At 43.5% G+C, this 27,657-nt stretch overlaps 1 protein-coding gene across 7 annotated transcripts in view; it reads right to left on the reverse strand.

The window, feature by feature from the left end:
- Positions 1–27,657, reverse strand: part of LARP4B (La ribonucleoprotein 4B) — an 83,911-nt gene that overhangs the window by 22,120 nt on the left and 34,134 nt on the right. For 3 of the 7 annotated variants that reach the window (XM_057730472.1, XM_057730470.1, XM_057730471.1), the window contains 4 exons: positions 18,730–18,868; positions 18,360–18,500; positions 6,162–6,240; positions 5,318–5,454 (listed from right to left, as the gene is read on the reverse strand). In XM_057730472.1, coding sequence (XP_057586455.1) covers positions 5,318–5,454; positions 6,162–6,240; positions 18,360–18,500; positions 18,730–18,868 — 496 coding nt within the window. Of the gene's footprint in view, positions 1–5,317; positions 5,455–6,161; positions 6,241–18,359; positions 18,501–18,729; positions 18,869–19,270; positions 21,220–23,072; positions 26,308–27,657 lie in introns of those variants that run through there. The other 4 variants (XR_009053077.1, XM_057730469.1, XM_057730468.1 and 1 more) reach the window with 4 other exon arrangements.

The raw sequence follows: 27,657 nt of genomic DNA on the forward strand, positions 1-27,657 counted from the left end.
ATTCAACACAGTTTTGGAAGTCCTTGCCACAGCAATCAGAGAAGAAAAGGAAATAAAAGGAATCCAAATTAGAAAAGAAGAAGTAAAACTGTCACTGTTTGCAGATGACATGATATTATACCTAGAAAATCCTAAACTGCCTCCAGAAAACTATTTGAGCTAATCAATGAATTTGGTAAAGCTGCAGGATACAAAATTAACACTCAGAAATCTCTTGCATTTCTATACATTAACAATGAAAGATCAGAAAGAGAAATTAAGGAAACAATCCCATTCACCATTGCAACAAAAAGAATAAAATACCTAGGAATAAATCTAACCAAGGAGGTAAAAGACCTGTACTCAGAAAACTATAAGACACTCATGAAAGAAATCAAAGAAGACACAAACAGATGGAGGGACATACCATGTTCCTGGATTGGAAGCATCAACATTGTGAAAATGACTATATTACCAAAAGCAATTTACAGATTCAATGCAATCCCCATCAAATTACCAATGGCATTTTTCACAGAACTAGAACAAGAAATTTTACGATTTGTATGGAAACGCAAAAGACCCCAAATAGCCAAAGCAATCTTGAGAAGGAAAGACGGAGTTGGTGGAATCAGGCTTCCTGACTTCAGGCTACACTACAAGGCTACAGTGATCAAGACAGTATGGTACTGGCACAAAAACAGAAATATAGATCAATGGAACAGGATAGAAAGTCCAGAGATAAACTACGGTCAACTAATCTATGATAAAGGAGCCAAGGATACACAATGGAGAAAAGGCAGCCTCTTCAATAAGTGGTGCTGGGAAAATTGGTCAGTTACATACATGTAAAAGAATGAAATTAGAACACTCTTTAACACCATACACAATAATAAACTCCACATGGATTAAGGACCTACATGTAAGGCCAGACACTATAAAACTCCTAGAGGAAAACATAGGAAGGACACTCTTTGACGTAAATCACAGCAAGATCTTTTTTGATCCACCTCCTAGACTAATGGAAATAAAAACAAAAATAAATACATGGGACCTAATGAAAATTCAAAGCTTCCGCACAGCAAAGGAAACTATAAGCAAGATGAAAAGACAACCCTCAGAATGGGAGAAAATATTTGCAAACGAATCAACAAAGGATTAATCTCCAAAATATATCAACAATTTATCCAGCTCAATATCAAAAAAACAAATAACCCAATCCAAAAACGGGCAGAAGACCTAAATAGACATTTCTCCAAAGAAGACATACGGATGGGCAAGAGGCACATGAAAAGCTGCTCAACATCACTAATTATTAGAGAAATGCAAATCAAAACTACAAGGAGGTATCACCTCACACTGGTTAGAATGGGCATCATCAGAAAATCTACAAATAGTAAATGCTGGAGAGGGTGTGGAGATAAGGGAATGCTCTTGCACTGTTGGTGGGAATGTAAATTGATACAGCCACTATGGAGAACAGTATGGAGGTTCCTTGCAAAACTAAAAACAGAGTTACCATATGACCCAGCAATCCCACTGCTGGGCATATACCCAGAGAACACCATAATTCAAAAAGACACATGCACCCCAATGTTCACTGCAGCACTATTTACCACAGCCAGGACATGGAAGCAACCTAAATGTCCATCAACAGATGAATGGATATAAAAGATGTGGTACATATATACAATGGAATATTACTCAGCTGTAAAAAACAATGAAACTGGGACATTTGTAGAGACATGGATGGACTTAAGAGACTGTCATACAGAGTGAAGTGAGTCACAAAGAGAAAAACAAATATCATATATTAATACATATATGCGGAATATAGAAAAATGGTACAGATCAATCGGTTTGCAAGGCAGAAAGAGACAGATATAGAGAACATATGGACACCAAGTGGGGAAAGTGGGGAGGGTTGGGGGGGAATGAATTGGGAGACTGGGATACCAAATTGTACACTCCAAATATATGCAGTTTATTGTATTTTAACTATCTCAACAAAAGTTCTTAAAAAAAAAGAAAAAAGAAAAAAAGGAAAAAAAACTAGTATTTCTACATACTAGCACCAAACAGCTAGAAACTGAAATAAAAATATTTACACCCAAATATGAAACACTTACAAATCTGGTAAGATATGAAAGACCCACAATATGAAAACTGCAAAACATTGCTAAGAGAAAATTTTTTAAAGATTTTTCTAAATAGGGCCTCCCTGGTGGTGCAGTGGTTAAGAATCTGCCTGCCAATGCAGGGGACATAGGTTTGATCCCTGGGCCACAGAGCAACTAAGCCCGTGCACCACAACTACTGAAGCCCGGGCACCTAGAGCCCGTGCTCCACAACAAGAGAAGCCACCACAATGAGAAGCCCGTGCACCGCAATGAAGAGTAGTCCCCGCTCATCACAACTAGAGAAAGCCCGTGCATAATAGCAACAAAGACCCAATGCAGCCAAAAATAAAACAACAGTGTAAAACAATTATATTCCAATAAAGAGATGAAAAAGAATAAATAAATCCTTAAAAAAAAAACCCCACCACCCACATGCTAGAAAATGGAAAACAGCCCCCCTGTTACTCCAGGCAGGTGGGGGCACGGAGCTGAGGTGTGCATGTCCCTGTAGGGGATGCCCTGTTGTACCTGGGCGCCACCTGGGAAACAGGCAGCAGTTTCACAAGTGCACGTATGCCTAACATCCAGGTCAGGCCTTCTACTTGCAGCAACTGACCCAAGGGAAGTGGCGGCATCGTCCCCAAAGAGACTCACACCAATGTTCACGGCAACTTGATGTGGAACAGGCAAACCCTGGCAGCAAGCGAAGCGCCTGCCAGCTGAGGGGCATGAAGCACCTGTGCTGTATCTGTTCAGTGGAGCCGACTGGGCAACACAAGGCAATCATCTTCTGACCTGTACTCAACAATAAGACAATCACGCCGAGTGACAGAAACCAGACCATAAAAAAAGCTTCACAATTAATTCTATTTATATAAAATTTCTAGAAAATGCATACTAATCTATAGAGACAACACTACCAATAGAGAGTCTTCATAGTAAAACAAAATGTTATCAGATGTCCTCTGTGTACCTGACCCTATGTTAGGCATTTTGGGAAGGGTGATAAGATTTAAACTTAGAAGAGATCCCTGGTCACCCTCTTCAGAGCTACAACTAGTATAATAATATGCTACCTATACTCTGATTACACAGTTTTACATATGTACGTATATTTCTGTCTGAAAGTTGAGTGAAAGATGATTAGAGAATAAGAGCTGAATACAAATGGATAGAAGATAACATTACAATTCAAGAACCTCCCTTGAAGACGGTCCTGGAGAAGAGAGTGGGGCAGCAGTAAGAAGGTGACAGGGCTGTCCTGGGCAGAAACGGCTCTGTTAAGCAACTACACAGGGCAACTGAACATGCCTGCAGCCTGAACGAGTGACCACAGGTATCACCTGAGAAATTACCCTAGTGGGGCAGCCAAATTTATAAGGAGTAACTAAATCTGGGATTCTTAATAATAACCAAAGACTGTTAACAGAGCAAAGTGTTTTTGAGTTAAGAAAGCTACTAGCCTTTATAAGAAGGTCAGATGGAACCAAACCCAACTGATACACAAAACAGGTTTCTGTTCTCGATGAACCCCCAAAAATAAAGCAACCCTGGAAAGCATAACATAATCTTGGGAAAAGGTGGTAATATTTTCAGAATTCACACTTCATGGATTACATTTGTGAGTTTCTTCATTAGCTGCTTTAATAATTAAAAAGCCTTATGACGTTTACATAGGAACAGAAAATAGAGGGCCTTTAGATGTGAATAGAAGATCCAACTAAGTTCTAAAGTAAGATATTTATCTTTTTTCTACTACTGTTAAGTCCAATGCACACAAGAAAAACTTCCCACTGACTGTCAGAAGCACAGCTAAGCCGGGAGACACGTAAACACTCTGCAGAAGTGTCAGTGACAGAAAGTCACGGTGGTGATAAGGGAAACGAGGCTTTAACTCTGGCACACGTCACACTGCAAGCTTCATGAAGGGCACCGCTGGGAGACTAGGAACCAGTGCCTGGTACTTGCGGCCCTATCATAAAAAGGGCATTTTTACCAATAATTAAAACCCATCCCTTTTAAAAAGAAATCCCATGTATCACATATTTAACATGAAACAGATCCCTGGTGGAGCCCCTCCCCAGAGAGAGAGGAGAGACGGCAGCTTTAGACTCCAGGCAGTGGTGTCACAATCCTGACTGCGGTGAAGGTGTCACCAATGCACACGTAGGTCCAAATCCACCCAACCCAAGCAGGTCACGGCGCACTGTGCACTTTGAACACACGCAGGTCACGATACGTCAAGTCTACCTCAGTGAAGTGGTTTTCAAAACCAAATGACAGGGCTTCCTAGGTGGCACAGTAGTTAAGAATCCACCTGCCAATGCAGGGGACACGGGTTTGATCCCTGCTCTAGGAAGATCCCAAATGCCGCGGAGCAACTAAGCCCGTGCGCCACAACTATTGAGCCTGTGCTTTAGAGCCCGTGAGCCACAACTACTGAGCCCATGTGCTGCAACTACTGAAGCCCATGTGCCTAGGGCCCGTGCTCCACAACAAGAGACGCCACGGCAATGAGGAGCCCGTGCACCACAACGAAGAGTAGCCCCCACTCACCGCAACTAAAAAGAAAGCCCGTGCACAGCAAAAAAGACCCAACACAGCCAATAAAATAAATAAAAAAAAAAAAAAAAACAAAAAAAAAACACCAAATGACAAAATGGTTAAGCTGTAGAAGCCTCCATCTTTGAAGCACACTAGGGCAGATCACACTTTAAATATCCACTCTCCTCGAGTCCCTGTGGGTCTCTGATGTAATGTTTAAACTTCCCTCTGGTGTTGCCAAATGTCGCAGAAACAACTCCATTCACCATATGCTTTTAAGGAATGATGCAATAATATATCACCAAAACTTCAGCAGGAAGTTGAAATTTGAAAGAAACTCCTTTAGCAGGGGGCATGCTAATTAAAATGCGTGCTCCTTTACCCTGAAGAGCTATTTACCTTTCATTCACGCCACAGTTGTCCTCACTCTCCCTACTAGCCCTTTCGACTCCCACCCCCTACAACCTATGATGTGCCTGAGGGAACGGTTACAGAGCCCCATCAACGCCCCAGTGCCACATGTGCCTCACCAGACACAGGGAAAGGTCTGGAAGGTGAGGAAGGCTCACTTGCCATCGAGTACCTTCGCACAAATGGCTGTGCACCTAAGTGTCATACTGGCAAGAAAAACACCGTCAAGACCATGTACGATGCAGCCTACGCTGCTGTCTACTTACATCTCAGCACTTCGACAATCAGGTCCATGTCGGTGCTGAGCTTCTTGATGTGGTCCAGGTTAGCTACCGTGGTGATTGGCACGTACTGATCACTGTCCATCTGCGATATAAGGTACATGTCACTAGCAAGGTTCTCCCTGCAGAAAGAAGACAATCTCTCTTAATTCACAACTTTTTTAAAAGGGAGCTCTGCAAGAGGCATGAGTTTGGTACAGTACTGCTCTGGAGTGACACCTGAGTTCAAACCCCACCTGCAGGGTGCCATCTTTATGACCTTAGGTTGATTTTGTCAAAGACATCTGGGGAGGCAGAGAGAGCAAACGTAAAAGTATACTGCACTTTATACAATCAAAATTAATGAGCAGGTAAATCTTTAAAACAATGTATTTATACGTTATCTTTGTTCTAAAAAGTGTTTGAGAAACTTTTAAAAAATAGAAACACAACTTCTTAAAGTAAGGAAACTCAGCTGAAAGAATGAGAAAGTAAGAAAAATGTGAAAAGGCCAAGAAAGGCTAGTGCCCAGAGTGCTTGCAGTTTGGGCTGGAACACTTGTCAGTGGGGCTGTGACTCCAGCTCTGGCTTCCCATGCCTCTGCAGCAGAGGACGGAAAAACAGTGAAGTGACTGACAGCATGACCCACGACCACAACCTGAGACTGACCACCTGTGGCCCTACCATCAGAGCCTGATTCCACGGGCAGGGGAATCTCGACTTCCTATGGATGGATTTACAGATAAAGATGTTAACAGATACTCCTTCCGTGTAAAGCACCACATTTGTACACAGCAGTAATGCACACCACCTTAGATATCAGATACTAGAAAAACACTACCATCCTTACCTAGACAAGCAGAATTCCAATGTTTTTTTAAGTACTTCCCGGGGGTCTTCCTGGCTTTCTGGTTGAGATTCATGTCCTCCTACAGAGAAGCAATGGAAAAATGGCTTAAATTTACCAAGCACATGATTCAGAATAGCAATTCTAATGTAATGTTTTCGATATACATAGTAATTTATTTACATAACGCATAGTGAATATAAGAAAAATGATATTTTAAAAGGAAATCAGTGGCAAGAAAAACAAAACAAAAAAACCCTTTCCCCCAAACAAGAACATAGCTTCAAAAAACAACCTGAGGAGTAAGATTTATTAGCAAAGTTTAGCAGGTGCTTTTTATCACAAAATAAGTATAAGCTTATTTAATGCTTTGACTCAATTCAAAAAGCATTTTCAGGTAGCCTAGAAGAACACAAGATACTAAAAATAAAATATACAGGAAATAATCAAAATAACTGGTTGTTTTTGCACACTACTATATATATTTGCATGGCATAACAATACATGAAGAATTTTCTAACAAGAGACACATGTATTTTAAAAGTCAACGACCAGCAAAAAGCAAAGACAAAGCACAAACACTGATGACAAATAAGGACAGAGAGCTCGTGTCTGTTTTATATAAAGAGCTTTAACAAAACCCCCACCAGCAAAAAACAAAACAAAACAGCAAAACCAATGCACCTAATGAGACTGAAAATTAGATTCGGCCCTTGAAACCACAATCCACAAACTCATTTCATTCCTTCATCCAGGAAGGCCTCTCCTGAGCACCCGTTTAGATTCACACTGAACCCATACGTACTATCTCCTCTGGAAATCCATCTCTTGCTGCCGGGCACTGCTGTGGAGCTGCTTACTCAGCCTCAATGAGGCTGTCTCTGCTCTCAGTGGGAGGCAAGCAATAGTCCAACATGTCAACAGTAAACAAGGTAGAATCTGACCCAAAGGAGAAAACCACAGGGCACGGGCAAACCCAATTGTGCAGAAGGAAGAATCAGCAAGCTCGAAGACAGGTCACGTGAAGTCAGCCAGTTAGAGGAACAAAGAGAAAAGATGATGAAGAAGAAGGAAGATGGCTACGTGACTTGTGACATACCACCAGCTGTATTTCTATACACTAACAACAAACTACCCGGAAAAGAAATTGAGAAAACAATCCCATTCACAATCGCAATAAATCTAACCAAGGAGGAGAAAGACCTGTAAGCTGAAAACTTATGATATCAATGAAAGAAATTAAAGACAAACAAATGAAAAGATACCCCATGTTCTTGGACTGCAAGAACTAATATTGTGAAAATCTCCATATAAAAATCCCCAAAGCAATCTACAGATTCAATGCAATCAATCCCTATCAAAATTCCAATGGCATTTACCACATAAATACAACAAACCATCCTAAAATTTGTATGGTATCACGAAGGCCCCAAACAGCAAAAGCAATCTTGAAAAAAAAGAACAAAGCTGGAGGCATCACACTTCCTGATTTCAAACTACTTTAAAAAGCTATAGTAATAAAAAAAGTATGGTACTGGCATAAAAACAGACATACAGACCAATGGAACAGAATTGAGAGCTCAGAAATAAACCCGCATATATATGATCAACGAATTTGCAACAAGGCTGCCAAGAATACTTAAGGGGGAAAGGACAGGCTCTTCAACAAACAGTGCTGGGAAAACTGATGGCCACACGCAGAAGAATTAAAGGGAACATTTATCTTACATCACATACAAAAACCAACTCAAAGTGAATTATTCAAGACTTAAACATAAGACCTGAAACCGTAGAACTACAGAAAAAAATGTAGGAAAAAATGTCCTAGACGTCAGTCTTGGCAACATTTTTTTTTTGGATATGACACCAAAAGCACAGGCAAGAAAAGCAAAAATAAACAAGTCGGACTACATCCCATTAAAAAGCTTTTGTATAGCAAAGGAAACCATCAACAAAAAGAAAAAACCAACCTACCGAATAGGAGAAAATATTTGCAAATCATGTACCTGATAAGGGGTTAATATCCAAAATATATAAGGAACTCACACAACTCAGTAGCAAAAACAAAACAAAAACCCTGATTAAAAAACGAGTAAAGGACCTAAACAGACGTTCTTCCAAAGACATACAGACAGCCAAGCAGCACATAAGAAGATGCCCAACATCTCTCATCACTAGGGCTGTGCAAGCAAAAACCACAACGAGGGTCCCCTCACACCTGTGAGAACTGTTATTATCAAAAAAAAAAAAAAGGTAACAAATAACAAGTGTTGGCAAGGATGTGGAGAAAAGGGAACCCCTGCGTATGACTGGTGGGAATGTAAACTGGTGCAGCAAGCATGGAAAAGTGTGGAGGTTCCTCACAAAATTAAAAATCGCACTACCACACGATCCAGCAATCCCACTACTGGGCACACACACAAAGGAAAGGAAATCAGGATCTTAAAGATATGTCTGCACCTCCATGTTCACTCGAGTATTATTTACAACAGCCAAGACATGGAAACAACCTATGTGTCTATTGATGGATGAACGGATAAAAAAAATGTGGTATATATATATATACACAGTGGATTGTTATTCCACAAGAAAGAAGGAAATCCTGCCATTTGCAACAATACAGATGAATCAGGAGAATATTATGCTAAGTAAAATGTCAGTCAGAACACCAAAAAACTACACAATGTCACTTATATGTGGAATCTGAAAAAGTTGAATACACAGAACCAGAGGGCTGGAGGTGGGGAAAATGGAAAGATGTTGGTCCAAGGGTACAAACTTTCAGTTATAAGATAAGTAAGTTCTCCCAGGGCAGGGGGGAAAAGATGAGTAAGTTCTGGGCATCTAATGTACAGAATGTTGATTATAATTAATAATAATACTGTACTGTACACTTGAAATTTGCTAAGAGAGTATATCTTCAGTGTTTCCAGCATACCAAAAAAAAAGGTAACTATATGAGGTGAGGAATACCAACCATTCATGTTGCTGTATACCTTAAGTATAATTAATTTTTACTTGTCAATTACACCTACATAAAGCTAGGAAAACCTGTGACCGTCCCCACCATTTTCCATACCATGATCTGTCTCTTCCACCGTGTTCGTCACCCTTACATTACATAACATGAACTTACTTACAACGTGTGTTACGAGTAGTCTGTCTCTGCCCGACAGGATGCAAGCACCAGGGGCAGGGGCTTTCATCCGTCATATTCGCTGATGTGTCCTAAGTAAATCTGGCACATGGTGGGTTTTAAATAAGTACTTTTTATTTAAAAAACAAAAAAAAGAAACAAGTTTTCCAGATGTAGAGCACTGGCTCCTGAGAGATAAAGACACACGATGGTCTTGGGCCCGGGCTCAGGAAGCTGGAAGCAGATGGAAGCCAGCAGCTCACTAAGTCCAGGGTGAGGGACTGCACAGGGACAGAGCACCCTGGGAGGATGCCCAGAGGTGTGGGGAACCCCAGAGGAAGGCACGTGTTCTATGCACAGCACAGGCGCGATGGACTCCCTGAGGCCAGGGAAGAACCACTTGAAAGGAAGAAGGGAGCTCACGTTTCCTGCTCCACAGTACCTGCTCCACTGTGGCCTGGAAGACCTCATGCTCATGGAGCCCCAGACACACTGGTAAGAGAGAAGTGTCTGGCCTCAGAGGTGGGAAATAATCAGCCCCAGACTGAGCACTGCTTCATTCATGCCTAACAAATCATAAAATAAGATATGAAAGGATCAAAAAAAAAAAAAAAAAGATATGAAAGGATCAATTTGTTTCCAAGTAGCTTTGCAGCATCCTGGAACAAGAACCAAAATATTTACAGAAATATAAAAATATTAAGCACCCAACAAAGTCAAATCCAGTCCAACCAAAAATTACAGTGAGTGTAAAGAAACCTATCTGGCACAGACGTTAACATTAACTAACAAAGACAACGTAATGATTATCCTCGCTGTACCCCACATGCTCCAAAGGTTAGGTAGAAACATGGAAAACAGAAAAAAGACCCAAACAGAACTTGTACAGATGAAAGCTACAATGTCTGGTGTCAAAAATACAGGCTGTGAAATTCACAACTGCTTAGATAGTATAGAAGACTAGTGAACTTGAAGATATAAGAGAAACTTTCCAAAATGAAAGAGAGAAATAAGATTTTTTAAAAAGGACAGAGGATTAGGACTTCCCTAGCGGCACACTGGTTAAGAATCCACCTGCCAACGCAGGGGATTGGGGTTCGATCTCTGGTCTAGGAGGAATCCCACATGCCGAGGAGCAACTAAGCCTGTGCGCCACAACCACTGAGCCTGAGCTCTAGAGCCACAACTGTTGAGCCCACATGCCACAACTACTGAAGCCCACGCACCTAGAGCCTGTGCTCCATAACCAAAGAAGCCCGTGCACCACAGCGAAGAGTAGCCCCTGCTCACTGCACTATAGAAAGCCTGCATGCAGCAATGAAGACCCAATGCAGCCAAAAAGAAAAAAGGACAGAGGATCACTTCGAGGGGCTTAATATATTAGTACAGCTATAACCAGAGATCATAAAGGAGAAGAAATGGCGAGGTGGGGGAGAAGCATTTGAAGAAATAGCAAAGATATTCCAAATCTGAGGAAAACATTTATAAAGCACAGATTAAGAAGCCCAACAAACCCCAACCATAAGAAACATGAAGATTTCCTTTAAGATACACCATAATTAAAATACTCAAAACCACAATAATGAGAAAAATCTTTTTTTTTTTTTTTTGTTTTGTTGAGCCTTCACTGCTGTGCGCGGTCTTTTGTCTAGCTACAGCGAGCCAGGGCTACCCTTCATCGTGGTGTGCAGCTTCTCATTGCAGTGGCCTTCCCTTATTGCGAAGCACAGGCTCTAGGCACGTGGGCTCAGTAGTTGTGGTGCAAGGGCTTAGCTGCTTCTCGGCATGTGAGATCTTCCCAGACCAGGGATAGAACCTGTGTCGCCTGCACTGGCAGGCGGATTCTTAACCACTGCACCACCAGGGAAGTCCAGAGAAAAATCTTAAAAGTAGCAAGATTTTAAACAGTGGAACAAAGTTAAGGATGACAGGGTTATCATCAGAGATAATGCACTAAAAAGAGAGCAGCACAGCGTCTATGAGGACAGGAGAGGGAGATCTGGATTTACACACAGGAATAGACATGCTAACTGCATGGATAAGTAAGCAGCTTGCTTTCTTATAAAACACCATCTTCCAGTACAAGGAACCAAGGTTCCTAGGAGAAATGGCTGATTCTAGAACCAGAGCAGAGAGAATGAGAACAAAACTACAATAACAACAACAATAAGAACAAACCCTTCACTGATGGGGTAGGTCAGATGGGGAGCCAACTAGAAGAGCGGCCAGAGGCTGAGCACCTGAGCAACCAAATAGAGCAGGGCCGGGTTCCCACACACAGATACAATAAACACCCATGAGTCCACACCGGCACAAGCCAATGGCTGAACAAATAAACAAACGAAGGAGAAGAAGCAAATCCCTATGCATCAGAGTTCCAAGTAAATACATAGATTCTCTGCACTCATGAAAGGGACATTCCTTAAGAGAAGGCTGGGCACAGCAACTTCCTTCCAAAGAGCATCACATGGAAAGGTGACAAAAAAAAAGAGTGACTTCACAGTCGAGAAAGCGAATAATAACCCTACCTCAGCCAGCTGGTCATGGTCAACATCAACAACAATACATCATGCTGCTAGCGTGTACCCTGCACAGGATGGGATGGAAACGGCTCTTGACCTCTGTGGCATTCCTTCCCTCAAACCCATCATGATGAGAAAAACATCCAACAAATTCTAGTACCATACAAAATAACTGACCAGTACCCCTCAAAACCATCAAGGTCATCAAAAAAAAGTCAAGTCTGAGAAACCGGGACAGTCCAGAGGCGCCTAAGAACACATATCCACTAAATGTAACATGGCGTCCAGGGACAGGAAACGGACACCAGGCAACATGCACCAACACTGGTTCAGGAACTGTGGCAAACGCATCATACGAATGTAAGATGTTAATAGGAAAAAAGGAATGCTGGCTCGATGGGAACTCTCTGTACTCAATCTTCTCAATTTTTCTGTAGGTCTAAAGCTATTCTAAAGCAAATAGCAAGGTGAGAGACTCAGATCTAACCATATCAACTACCGCAGTAAACATTAATGTTCTAAACACCTGAATTAAAGGCAGAGACCACAGCATCGGACTTATGATCCAAATACTGGTTCTTTTAGATGAATAAAATTGACAAACCTCTACCCAGACTGACTGGTGGAGGAGGGGAGAGGAGACATAAATTACCAATAAAAGGAATGAGTGATGTGATGTGACTACAGATTCTACCAGATATTAACAGTGTAAACAGAATATTATGAGCAATTCTGTGCAACAACTTCGACAATTTTGATGAAACGGACAAAAAGTAGATAAGTGAAGACATACGTAACCAAAGCTTTCTCAAGAAGAAATAAACCTGAGTAGCCCTGTATAAAAAAACAGTGTGTAGCTGACAACTTTCCCACAATCAATACTCTAGGCTCAGATGGCTTCATTCTTCATTTAAGGAAGAAATAAACTCTTCTCAAAAATTTAATAGGAGGGAAAACATTGAAAATAAAACTACAGAGCAATATTCCTCATGAACACAGGTGTACAAACTCTAAGCAAAATTATGGCCAATCTAATCCAACAATATATTGGAAGTGTATTACATCCTTATCCAGTGAGGCTTACCCCAGCAATTTAAGGCTGGTTAAACATTTAAAAAATCAGTCAGTGTAATTCAGCTTACCACACTAAAAAAGAAAAAAACATGATCACTGCCATAGATGAAGAAAAAGTATGAAAAATTCCTCTCTAACCATTCCTCTTTAAAACTCTCAGCAAACCACAACAGAAGGGTACCTGGTCAACCCAATAAAGGTCACATATACAAAACTACAACTAACATTATACTTAATAGTGAGAGACAATGTTTTCCCCCCTAAGGTCAGTCACATGTTTGCTCTCACCATATCTGTTCACCTTTGTAATGAAGGATCTACTCAGTGCAACCAAGCAAGATAAAGGAATAAAGGCATCAGACTGGATAGGAAATAGAGCTGAGTTTATTCACAGATAACACTATAGTCTATGTAGAACATCCAATGGAGTCTACAAAATACTTTCTAAAACTAATAACTGAACTTAACAAGTTTTCAGGGAATGATATAAATTTATAAAAATTAATTACATTTCTATCTACTAGTAACAAACAGTTGGCAGACTGAATTTTTAAAAACCACTTACAATAGCACCAAAAAATATGAAATACTTAAGGATAAATTGGACAAAAGACATGAAAAGCCAGTAGGCTAAAAACTGAAAAATACAGTCAAGAGAGATTAAAGAAGATCTGAAAAGTGGAGACATAAACCATGTCACGAGCATTTAGCTAAGATGTCAATCTTCTCCAACTGGTCTAGAGTCAATAAAATCACAATAAAAATCCCAGCATTCTATAGAAATTGATCGGCTCATTCTAATTTGCATGGAAATGGAAAGGACCCAGAAGAGCCAAATAACTCTTGAAAAACAACAAAATGGGAAGGCTAACACTACCTGTTATTAAGAATTATTTACAGTAATCAAAACAGTGTGGGTTTATTGTCCAAACAGATTGATGGAGAAGACACAGCCCGGAGACAAAGCCACATACTCAGGGACAAATGACATGACAAAGGCGGGAAGGCGGTGCGGTGGGGGAAGGAGAGCCTTTCTGACAAGTGGTACTGCAGCAGTTGCCTAACTACTGCGAAAAAACCCCCCAGAAAAGAACTTTGCTGCACACCACACACAAAAATTAACTTAAAATGGGCTACAGCCCTAAAACATGTACAATTTAAAACCATACAACTTTTAGTAGAAAAACTTTGTGACCTTGGAGTAGATAAAGATTTCGTAGGAACACCACCAAAAATAAGATCCATAACTGGACAATATACAAGATTTTAAACTTTTGCTTTTCAAAAGATACTGTCAGGAGAACCAAAAGAGAAGCCAAAGCCTGGAAGGATGCATTTGCAAGTTGCATATCTGATAAAGACTTGTGTCCAAAGAACTCTCAATAATAAATCAACCCAAGGAGAAAATGGGCCAAAGACTGGAACAGACCCTTCACCAAAGAAAACACACACATGTGAAAAGATGTTTGACACCGCTGGTCATTAGGGAAATACAAAGTAAACCGCAATAAGATCCCACTGCCTACCTTTTAGAGTGGCTAACATTAAAAGACTGGTGAGGATGTGGAGCAGCTGGAGCTCTGACCCACTGCAGGTGGGAAGGCAAAGCGTACAGCTACGGAACACAGCTCTTACCATTTCTTTCTTTCTTTCTTTCTTTCTTTTTGGCACATGGGCTTAGTTGCTCCGCGGCATGTGGGATCTTCCTGGAGCTGGGATCGAACCCGTGACCTCTGCATTGGCAGGCGGATTCTTAACCACTGCGCCACCTAGGAAGCCCTCTTTCTTTCTTTCTTTCAATATTTATTTATTTATTCTGGCTGCTCTGGGTCTTAGTTGTGGCACGTGGGATCTTCGTTGTGTCACGTGCTTTTCTTAGTTGTGGCACGCGGGAGCTAGTTCCCCGACCAGGGATCAAACCAGGGCCCCCTGCTTTGGGAGTGCGGAGTCTTATCCACTGGACCACCAGGGAAGTCCCTCTACCATTTCTTAAGAAAATAAACCTATGCCTAGTGGATATCTGTCTACTCCATCCCTATGTATTTACCCAGGAGAAATGAACAGACATACTCAATACACACAAAGCCTTATTGTTAAATGTTCACAGTGGCCTTATTTGTAAGAGCCCCAAATTGGAAACAATCTAAATAGTCATCAACTGGTGAACAGAAAAACAAACTGTGGTATAGAACAGAATGGAATACTACTCGGCAATAAATAGGAAAGGTCCATAAATGTTACCACGTGAATAAATCTCAAAATCAGTAAGTAAAAAAAGCCTGAGAAAAAGAGCACATGCTGTGAAACTCTATTTACATAAAATTCCAGAAAACCCCAAACTAATGTATAGTGACAGAAAGCAGATGAGTGGTGGGCAGGAGCAGGAAGCGGGCAGGAGGAAGGGCACAGGAGGCTTCCGTGGTAACGGACATGTTCGCTATCTGGACTGGGTGACAATTTTTCAGGTGTACACACATCTCGTCAAATTTGGTAGTGAAATCAGCAAGGAAGGGAAGAATCAGTAAGTCAATTCTAGAATGCATTGAATAACTGTGCTTTGAACTAAGGAAAATAAAACTTATAGAAAGGCTAGGATATACCAAACACGTGGTGTTTACGGTATATGAAATATGCTTCATTAATGCACTATACCCTAAGGTTGGCAGGTGTGAAATAGTCGTCCAGAAGCTGGGCTGCATGGGGCCAGGGTGAGGGCCCCTGCAAGTCTGAGACTGCGATCAGAAAATGAGACCATTCCACTGCTGTATTTTTTTTCTTCAGCCACATTTGTCTATCTGCAGAGTAGGTAGAGAATTACATTTAAACAAGTTGGAAGCATTTGCTAAGCAACTATGAAGGAAATTAGATGTGAGGAAGTAACTGAAATGATGGTCTGCACAATCCAGGCAGAGTGAGGAGGGAAGCGAGGGCCCAGGCGGGCACGGGCATGCGACCACAAAGGTCAATCAGTGCAGTGACCGTGCAGGTGAGGTCTTCATAGGGCCCCTTCTAGGGGAAAGTAAACAAATTATTTAATGCCAAACACTTACATGGTGTTTATTAGGTAGCTCTCGTACGTAACACGCAGCTGGTGGTGAGAAAGGGAGGGCAGGCTTTTGCAGTCGTGTAACCTCCTCTAACCCAAGTGTGTCTAGACAGTCACGCAGGGGTCTGAACATGCTCCACATGCAGTCGCTCTGCTCAACTGCTGGCAGCCAATCTGGGGGAGCTATTTCTTCCCACTCAAGTTTTCCCATCCACTGTCAGTAATGAGAGTGTAGTCTACCCCTTAGGTCTGTTGGGGTTTTAAACACTGTCTGGTCTTTTAGATCAAGGCAGAAACAAAACTGGAGGTAAGCAATTGGTGTTCCATTACCTACAGGTATTTCTATGGTGGCCCACACCCTGGACACCAAAAGAGAATTGCTCTGTTCTTTGTTCTTCTCCTTCTTCTGAAAAGCTTTCAATATCTCTTTTTACAAAAAGCCAACTCCTTCTGGGTGTGGCTCTCTCAACTTCAACATTAACATTCCCTCTCTGTACTTTTACAGATGCTTCGCCCTACAGTCAGTCTTCCGCTTCTTCTATTTAAATCTGATTTGCATCTGGGAGCTGCTCAGGTCTCCCATTCCCCATGAGGCCTCTGGCCCAGAACCCCCGCGCCTCTGCACCAACAGAAGAGTCAGTTTAAAGGAGAACTGAAGGGAGCAGTGAAAGGCATGTTGTTTAGGGAAAGATTTAACAAGCTGAATTTTTAGAAGCACATAAAGCTCTGGACAGGGCAAGGGTGGCCATTGTCAGTACATGTGTGCAGAAAGGCAGCAGACTGGAAACGGCCTGGGGCTCCGATGGCGTGCTGGGACCACCTAGCGTGCACCCCGGTGTGCTCCAGCCCCTCTTGCTCTGGCCTGCTCCCCACTGAGGTGGAGGAACCACTGGGGTGTGTGTGTGTGCGCGCGTGCACATTTAGAGGGAATAAAACCAGCTTGAACCCAACCCTCAAGGCTTCTGCTCCAGCACGGTGGGCAGCCCCCCACCCCAACAGCCTTGATAGTTACCTGTTTCACCTAATTTCATAGAGACAGAGAAAGTTAAACAAAATGAGAAGACAGAGGAATATGTTTCAAATGAAAGAAAAGGAAACATCTCTGAAAAAAACCCCAATGACACAGAGATAAATAATTTACCAGATAAAAAATTCAAAGCATTAGTAAGAATGCTAACTGAACTTGGGAAAGGAACAGATGAACACAGAATTTTAACAAGAAACTAGGAAATATGAAAAAGAACCAGTCAGAGGTGAAGAATACAGTAACTGGGATGAAAAACACAGTATAAGGAATGAGAGCAGATGAGGTGACAGAGAAGAACATGTACATGATTCGAAAGACAGAATCATGGAAATCATCCAATAGGAACAGTAAAGAGAAAAATGCATTCTTTAAAATGAGGATAGTTTAAGGGACCTCTGGGACAGCATCAAGCATACTAACAATCACATTATAGAGGTTCCAGGAGGAGGAGAGAGAGAGAAGGGGGTAGAAAATGTATTTGATGAAATTATGGCTGGAAATTTTCCAAAGCTGAAGAAGGAAACAGATATCCAGGTACAGGAAGCATAGAGGGTCCCAAACAAGGTGAACCCAGAGACCCACAGCAAGACACATCATAATCAAAATGGTGCAAGTTACAAAAAGGGTTCTAAAGACAACAAGAGAAGAACAAAGAGTCACACACAGGGGAACCCCCATAAGGCTATCAGCTGATTTTCCTGCAGAAACTTTGCAGGCCAGAAGGGAGTGGCATGATCTATTTAAAGTGCTGAAAGGGAAAACCCTGCAACCCAGGATACTCTATCCAGCAAGATTATCATTCAGAACTGAAGAAGAGATTAAAGAACTTCTCAGACAAGCAAAAAACTAAAAGAATTCATATATACTAAACCTACACTAAAAGAAAGGTTGAAGGGTCTTCTCAAAGTGGAAAAGAAGAAAGAATCTTTTGGAAAGGAAAAATCCCACTAGGGAAGGCAGATACATAACAAGGATTGAAGATTACTTGAGTCAGTATGTAGATTAAAATACAAACTGTAAAAGCAACTATACAATACACAGTTAAGAGAGAAACAAGAATATGCAAAATGACATCAAAAACAAAATGTGGGGGAGAGGAATAAAAAAATGTAGATCTTTTAGACAGTGTTTGAACTTAAATGACTATCAGTTTAAAACAAGCAGATATAGTTATAGGTCAACATATATGAGAGAGGAACCCCATGGTAACCACAAATCAAAACCCTACAATAGATACACAAAAGCTACAGAGAAAAGAACACAAGCATGCCACCAAAGAAATCATCAAACCATACGGGAAGAAACAAAAAAGAAGAAATGAACAAAGAATTAAAAATGCAACATAAAGACGCCCAAACTCCAGCGCAAAATGAATCCATAAACCAGCTTTCCTTACCCGTCTGGCTATGCTCAGGCGGTGACTCATGCTCTGACTGGCCCAGACCCAGAGCGCTCATGGCTGCCTGGTCTGACTCCCGCAGATCCGACAGCGCAGCATTCTCAGGACCTCTGTCACCATCACCACTGCTGTCCAATCCTGTAATTAGGAAGTGCACCCCAAAAGGCAGGGTTAGAAAAGAATAGCTTCCTTTTAAAACAAAAGACTTACACCTGCAGTTACTTGACCTTTTAAACCTGTGAGAGACCTGTGGCTCTTAAATACTGTCACCAACCATGACACAGATCTTAACACACACTTTCCCAAAGACAGACTAAAAGGGAACAAAGCGGAAGCCAAGAGCAAAGCCGCCCCTGCCCCCACTCACCCTCCTGGCCGCGTCCGGGCGTCGCCTCCCAGGCTGCGCTCACACCACCATCCGCCGCATTACTTGCTTCCAAGTGTAACACAGGAGTCCCCCATACTTTTGCATTAGGGTTTAGCTCTGAAACCTTGGCCGTTGGTACCTAAGAAAAAAAATGTGATATATTCATTTTATCCAGATTTCAATCAAATGCAATTTCACTTATTAATTCAGAGTTAAAATATATCCATGTTAGAGAATTTATGCAAAAAAAAGGCTGAACCTATTTACACATACTTTTAGGATGAAATCAGGTGCAAAAGTAATAAAAATTGCCGCACTCAGAACTCAACTCATCAGTAGATTTTTAAGTTCTTGCTAAGTAGAAGGTTCTCTAGAAACAGGAATGAAAGAGTCTCTGCCTTCATGGAGGTACCTGATCAACTGTGTAACTGATAAATAACTGGTGATGCAATTATCATCTCCTTTCCAGACTAGCCAACACAATTTGCAGATTCACAAATCTGAATATTGAGGGATAAAATGTTAAAGCTCAAACACTCACAGAAGTAAAGGCTGTAGAAAATGAAAGGCTGTCAGAGAGGCGCCTGGTGCAGCCACTCTGTGCTCACTTCCAGTTATGCAGTCTCCTTGCTGTTCCGGACGCACCGGCCCTTCTGCTCTCCTGGCTCCATTTGTCCAGAACACTCGCAGACATCCACACGGCTGGCTCACGCCTTCGCTTCCCTTGGGGATTGCTGAGGTCTTTCCTGGTGCACCTTACTAAACCCACAACCACCCCTGGATTTTTCATCTGCTGCTTACAAACCCTGAAGTGGCTCTCTGAACATCAAAAAAAGTTGATATCCTGGGGGCAGCTGTCCCACAAACTCCAGTTCTGCTGCCACAATTCCTGAGCAAACCTAGCCAAACGATCTGCCTTTCCCCAAGCACCACTCTCCAGGGGCCAGAGCTTCCAAAGGAAGGGACAAGGGCCTGGGTCCCAGGAACCCCAGACAGTGCCAGGCAGGCGCTCGGAGCTGGAGAGGCTGCCTCCAAGGTCAGGAGCGCCGCGCTGAGCCAACCCTAAAAAGACAGAAGACACCCACTCCACTCCAGCTGGGTGATTAGAGCTTCCAGTGGAAACAAAACTGTTTCTGAAGCTGAGCGTGGATAAAACTACGGAATATACTCTGTTCAACACCTGGGAGGTGAGAGCAGTAAACATCATGCCCACAAACCAGGCGCCCTAAGTGAGGGCCTATCTGGAATCCTTTCCATTTTTTTAAGTACCAGACAGGGCAAAGAATCAGGTCCCCCTCTCCTTCAAGAATATTATCCTCAAGAAGCACTGACTTTTCAGGCTCCATCCTTACGTGACATCTAAACTTCCAGTTCATTTCTGGCCTCTGCTTCTGCACATCCACCCATCTCTCCAACAAATACTTTTGAAATCCTCACTAAGTGCCAGGCACAGCACGAGGCGATCAGGGTATCACGGGGAACAGCAGACACGACTGCTGCCTTGAGCACAGCAACGCTGGAGACCCTTTGCACCTCACAGACACCACTGCCTTCCTCAGCAGTTACACCTTTTCAGTTTGTTCTTTTTCAAACTCACATCTTTATTCTTTTTCCTATTCTAATACTTGTGTAAACCACCTTTTTGGGTTAGATCCAGTCTCTTTCTACCACGAAACACATATCAAGTTCCCCACCCACGGAAAAGACTCCCCTGACCTCATGGACATGCTATACATTCTCCAAATTCCTAACATCAACCCACACTGGTCTTTTCCATTTTTAGCACTGTCTGCAGTTGGCTACACTGTATCACCGACTCACATTTTATAGCGACACACACACACACACACACGTGTGCACACGCGGTCCTGGGAGCGCCCTGCCTGCCAACAGCATCCCAAGAGCCACTGGGGCCGCGTACTCCACCCTCTCTGCTCACACAGCGAGGACGTATCCTGTCCTCCTTGAGGCTGGCAGGCTCCCGGGTGTCCACTCTGAGCACACTTCACAGCTGACACTTGGCAGTCCTGAGCTCAGTGCGGAGCTACCTCAGAAACACGCGGAAGGAAGGAACGTTTAATAACGTAATAACAGAAAATTCTACTTTCCACTATTTGACGACAGCTGAATGGAATCCTATCCATACACAAGTTACCACTTCTAAAGTAGTAAACACTCAAATCCAAATCAAATATTAGGGACCTAGCACAGTTTTAAGCAGTTAACCAGTATTCAAGAGGTACCCCGAGGTGTGACAAGGGATGCAAGAATGGAGACACGATTAAGTGCGAACAATGTGACTGCTAGCACGAGGGCCTGCTGCGTGCCGGGTGCAAACTACACACATCCCTGTGTGGAGGCAGTGGTCATCACACCCCATTTCACAAGTAAGAAAACTAAGGCACAGAAAGATTAAGTAACTTGCCCACGAAAATGATGGTAATTCGAAAACTGTGTCCTACTATCAAGAAAAATAAAACATTTATCAAAAGTTCATTAACTTCTTGTAACTCACACGAGAAATAACTTGTACTAAACATATTTCTTTAAAATGCAGCTACTCTCTTGCAGTCATAGGGACCTCCAACTGATTATTAACAACTCAAGTTTCATCTGCACGGCTTCCTAAGTTTTATTTTTCCCCTGAAAAACCACAGCTAAGCAATGGTTATTAGAACCAGCAGCGAGCTGACCTTAATGGCCACATTCTGAAGCCATTCTATACAAATGTCAGTCTTCGAAGAGTACAGCATCTCCAGATTCTGACACTAAAGAAACTCTCTACCCTCTAAATGCTAACGTTCCACTACCAAAATAAACTACCAAAATAAATGCCCTCCTAACTCACACACATACATCTTCTGGCCAGGAGAGAGAACGGCCCCCTGACAAGTTACTGAGTAAGGAACATCAGAGGAAGGGGAGAGGCAGGGGAAAGGCACACGGAGAATATAAAACAGGTGACATGATGGAGGAAAAGAAGCACCCATTTTCTATTTTTAAGTGAGCATGGCCTATTCCTGGATTTGCCACTAAGTTTAGTAACTCAGAGCAATTCAGGGGCTTTATAGTCATGACATCTACAACTCTGGCTTTTTACTTGTAAAATGGAATAACAGCAGCTACTTAAAACGAGTTTAAAAAGACGTCTGTACAAGCACATTGAGAATTGGAGTTTTGAACCAAAAACACTATCATTAAATGTAGTCTGTCAAATACTGTTGGGCACATCTCACAATTGAAGAGCTAATTCAGAACGGTGCACACGTACCTCACCCACATGTGTAAGAGCAGAACCCACGTGCACTCTACTTGAGGTACAGGCGTGGACTCCCGAAGCCAGCTGTCAACCACATCCGCTGATGGAAATGATTAGGTAGGGTTTTGCCTCCACAACTACTTAAGGAACAAAACTGATTAACTTGAACATAATTGTTTATTGTAAAACTCCCAAATGTGGGCATGGAAAGGAAAGAAAGGAGGTCAATGGACAAATTATAGGATCTGATTTCTACTTGTTTACTTCCATATAATAGGCATAACATTGGAGCCACATCTATTTCCTATTACCATTTTTTCTTGCCTGATGCAATAAAAATCACTAAAAATAAACTACTGATTGAATGAATGAGATTTTGCTATTACAAGTATACATGTCCAAAGGACTGCTTTAAGGGCAAGACTAAAAAACTTCCTGTTTGTTGAACGTTTGCATTTATTACAGAAATTCTAGAAAGATGCTCAAATTAGCTGCCCACTGCAGGATCATTTGCAAAGGTTCTCCAAACCAGCAGGGCCTGAGCATTGAGGTCCAAAAAGCTCTGCAGGTGTTTCTGACTGAAAGAAGACAGAACCAGGATCCCGAAGCCAGTTAAAGGCACCAAGTTTTACCTCCCTTAGATGGTTACCATACAAAAGCCGTGGAAAGCACAGATTTTAATTCCTCTATATTCTGCAAGTGTAACCTCTGAGAAGTGACTTTAAACTCCCAATGGGCCAAAAGTTTGTTCTGCTCCAACAGGGGGCCTGCGGTGAGGACGAGAGGGATAAAGACTGGGCGGAGCTGCCTTGGGGCACACACACATGATGTCCGGCACAAGGGGTTAGTGCAAACAAGAGGGGGCACGCAGATTCTGGCTTAAATGTACTCAACACTGAAACAAATTCACATTCTTCAGTTTGGAAATGGTTAAAATGATGCTATACTAACTTATAGCTTTACAATAACATTCAGATGACTGCCAATTGTTTAGAATAAATCTGTTAATTCCGAGTTAAAAGCAATCAAAATGAAAGATTAGCACATCACCACACAAGAATAAAAACTGGTATAGCATACTTACTAACTGTCCACCTCTCTCTTGCCATCCCCAAATAACACCATCTTCTGCCACTGGTAGCCGATAAGAGGGCTTTTCCATCCAAAACAAAGAGATCTCGAGGTCCTGTGGCTGGCTGTGCAGGTCCTCACTAAACATCTGTGCATCTTCTAACATGTCTTTTACACCTGTATTAGTCCACGGGCAGCCCACTTGATATCCACAACCGTCCGCCAGCCCTTCAGAAAACATCTGACTTGCCAACTCTGACATCGGGTAACAGGAAAGTTCATCCAAAAGCTGGGAGTACAGTTCCTCTGGGAAGCTCTGCAAATCCCCTTTTGAGGGCTTTTCTGATATGAGTGAGAGAACAGGGTCCTCGCAACCTGGCACTGCTGTTTCCTTGCTGTCACCTGGGATGACGGGAATCACCTGCAGACCATCGAGAGCAGCAGCTGAGTATCCGTTCACTTCGGCAGGGTCAATACCAGCCGAGCAGGAGCGCCCCGCACGCGCGCCCCCTGACTCCATTCCTCCAAAGATCGCCTCCGAACTTCCCACCAGACCCACGTCCCCGTGTAACACAGGTCCCTGCACCGTAGGCCTGGCTCCCCTTTGTCTGAAAGGGCATGCACATCTGCTTGTTCCACGCAGACCCACACGGCTGACAATGCCAGGACCACTGCTGCCTCCCTCCCGACAAAGCATCGCCTCCTCTTTGCCACCGATCAGCTCTGGGTCTTTTGCCCCCGACGCACGTCCACTGGAGGATTCAGAAACTTCTTCAGCTGGTTCGGAGAACACCTGCTTCAGTCGCAGGCTCCCAGCCCTGTCCGCAGAGTCCAGCTGCACTGCTTGTGGCTCCTGCGCGCCTGGACTCCAACCCTGGTTGAAAGGTGGTACAAGGCCAAGGTCTTCATCTCTATCGTCATTCACTCTATACGTTTCATCATTTTTTTCTATTTGATTTGTTTCAAAGTCAGGGTTTTTTGCTACACTAGAACTAACACAAGCCAGCACATCCTGACTGGGCACTGCCGTGCATTTTTGTGCATTTGTTTCCCAGTCAAAGGCTGTCTTAGGGTCGGACTGGACACTTCCTTTGTCAACTTTACTGGTCTCTCTGTGAGTGGCTCTCAGTGATTCTTGTTCAGCACTCCCTGAGCTCTTCACACACATTTCATCTTCTGTTTCACTGTCCTCTTCAGCGGAGGTGAAAATACACGCAGAGGAAATGAAGTCACTCTTGAGCCACCTGGAGCCATCGAGAGACTCGCCGTTTGGGGGCACTACCTGTGAGCCCTGGAACACTCCCTCCATGTCTGCTGCCTGCACTGCACACATCACATCACAGATGCAGGTCCGGGCCTTGCTGGCCCTAGTGTCTGCACTCAGATCTACCTGACAGGCAGCTCTCCATTCAAAAGCCCTCTTACCATGACCCTCATCTTCAAAAATGCCAATTTCATCCTCATCTTGATAAGATGAACTATTTTGAGACTGCAGAGACAATTCTGCTTTGTGTGCAAGCTGGCTGCTTCCAGCCTTCAAGCTGCAGTCACCCTGGTGCTGCTCCTCAAGCATCACTGGCCGCGGGATGAGTGCAGGGCCTGCATCGTCACCTCTGTCAGGAGCTGGTTCTTGGGAATTTGCACAAATGGGAAGACACTCATTTCCAAAGCTCACTGAAGTGACACATCTTTCTGAACTTAAACTGACTCTATCTAGACTTACGGAAAGGAGACTACTGTCTGATCTGCTAACATCTAAAGTGGAACAATCACTGTCTTTCAGTGGCTTTACAGAGTTATTTTCTTCTTCCTTTTCAAGGTTTAAACTCTGATCTACAGTAGCTGTTACGTTTCTTTCAACATCTGAAGTGCCATTAGTTATGTTCACATGCGACTCAAGCACCGGGCCTCCTGGTCCTGAGCTGCAGCACTCTCCTGCTTCTGGGCCGGTGCACACACACACTAGTGAGACGGTGTCTGTGCTGACAGTCAACGTGGGGAGTGTGCCAACCTTACATAACGCGCTCCCTTCTGTGCCATCTTCAGGGAACCTGGCGGAAGTCTTCGCCAGCAGGTCACCAACGTTTACTTTACAGGGTGGGTCACGATCACTCCAAAGTGCAGAGCTAGGTTTAGTTTTCTCGTTAAAAGCTTCCTTCCTTTCCCTTGGGAGTGGACTGCCCTGCAGGGACGGCTCTGCCCGCGGTGCCTCGAACTCCCCTGGCCCTTGGGCAGCGCTGTCTGGTGGCCAGGGCCCTCCACGGACTCCCCTGGAGGTGAAAGCTGGATGACCCCCGGGAGCCGCAGCTGCTCCACACGTGCGAGCGCACAGCTCATCTCCAGCGTCTGGGCCATCAGGGTCAATTACACAGATACTGTAAAATCCGCTCTCTTGTGAATGCCTCCATGGCTTGTGGGCACCACAAACAGGGTCTCCATGCGGCCTCTCCCCACCATTCACACCGCAAAAGCCAGCGGCGCTGCCCATCTGAACGGTTACCACTACCTCCTTTTTGACTGCAGAGCTTTCCCAGGTGGCTGGGCGACAGCAGGGAGGGTGACCGCCAAGGCCCCAGCCAGAGGGCGCCGGGGCTCGTGAGCAGGGCCCCTCGCCCCCAGGGAGGCCCCCACACGGAGGGGCACGGGTACCTTCACCATCCCGCCTGAGGGCAGCGCCGTCGGGGTTCTCGTCAGCCTCACCCACGCTTTCAGACGCGGTTAAGGACCCGGACGTGGGAGAGGAGACCGCGTTAAGGGGCCAGCTTGGCGCTGGACCCTGCCTGTGCACCGGCCTCACAGAAACCCTGGCCCACACGCCGGCCCCACGTCCCACGCCGGGAAGCTCCTCACCTCCAAAGGTATCGACTAATGAAGACAAAGTCCTACTTATCTTGCTCTCCAGCCCCTCCTCCTCCACAGGTCTGTGTAACAGGCCAGTTTCTTCACTGTCATTATCGCTGCTTAATTCTCGGCTGAAGCAACAACCCATGTTCAAAAGTTCAAAACCTCACATAACAATCTGTGTCGCTTTCTGAGCCTCCACAAGTACATCTCCCACTAACTCTCTATGGTTTCTGACGAGAAGCCGCCACCCAGATCCCAAAAATAACCTTCACACAGCAGTCACATGTCCCTGCCACTCAAGTGCAAAGCCCGAATCACAACAGACCCAGCCTAACAGCCATTCCATTCCACGCACTAAAACCCAAACAGCACATGGACTCCAAACACTCAGAACACAACAAAAGATTTCCCTATTATTTTCCTTATTCTCATAAACTCAATTCAAAAATAGCTGAAACTATTATCCCAGCCGGAAGAAGGAATTTCAGAGCTTCCCTCTCTGCAGGGTCTCAGCATTCTCTGAATCACACTTCATGGAATGGCGGCAACCGAAGGAGTTAACACGCATTTCCCCAAAGGGCAACAACGGGAAAAATCTGTTCTTTAAAATTCTTAGGTACTTATAGTTGTATCTAATTTTCTGCCTTTGAGAAATAAGGTCCGTGGGTGGTCGGGAATGATCGTGCTAGGCATGAAACTGGAACAGTGTCTGTTAGGGAGGCATGCTGAAGTGCTGATGGTGAATGCCACGCTGTCTGGATTTGCTTTAAATCACACCTGGCCTGAAAACAAATTAGTAAATACATACAGACATAACGCTTTTTAAAACTGTGTGTGCAGAGGGGAGGAAAAAACAAAGTAAAAGCAAAACGTGAGGGTGGGAACTGTTCAGGTCAGAATGGGCACACTGAGGTCATCTTATGACTTTACTTCCGCAGAGGTCTGAAAGTTCTAGCTAAGAAAACAGAAAGAGTAAGAGAAAAAGAGAAAGAAAGAAAATCTATACCTGCCAGTCCAATACAGGAAGCCCCTCGAAAGCTCCCAAACGAAGCCCTTCCTTGAGCAGTGGGAGCACTGCCGCCCCACCCTGTGGTTCAGGGCCACCGACACACACAACAGGTCTGAACCTTCCTTAACATCTGTGAGCTCTGTTCTCAGTACAAGAGATCCTTTTTCTTATTATGATGCAGATACATTTTGAAAACAAAATAATTCTGTTTAACTCCTCTGTGAGAGAGATTTTTCTACTTTAATCTACAAGCTATGGCTGGTGTACTACTAACATTTTATAAAACATGGATAGTTTTTGACGAAAAAAGTTTGGGAATTCTACTTAAACATGAAAATAACGGGCACTTCTGAATGTACGTAAACTCAAGCACTGAAACCACGGCAGATGATGGAGATGAAGGTGATAAGGGCAGCACTTATTTGCTACAAAAATCTAAACACACAAATATTTTCATTGTGTCACACATTTTAATGCACATTCCCCACACCCTGGGGTAGCCGTATGAACCGCGATAAAGAGGGCTCTATCACTATGGAGCTAAATATCCCCACAAAAAAGAACGCCTCACCCAGGACGACATGAGCCCCTCACATCTGTGACATGGAGTGAAATGGAGCAACAGTGACGGAGGCAAGGTCATGAGCCTGTCTGCCCAGGTGTGTGCCAGTCAACTTTTACCACATGTGTAAGCTCTGGCAAATTATTTAGCCTCTTTTTCTCAGTCTTCTCACTTGTAAAATGA

Source organism: Hippopotamus amphibius, chromosome 4 (genome assembly GCF_030028045.1).
Source record: "Hippopotamus amphibius kiboko isolate mHipAmp2 chromosome 4, mHipAmp2.hap2, whole genome shotgun sequence".
Taxonomy (NCBI): Eukaryota; Metazoa; Chordata; class Mammalia; order Artiodactyla; family Hippopotamidae; genus Hippopotamus; species Hippopotamus amphibius.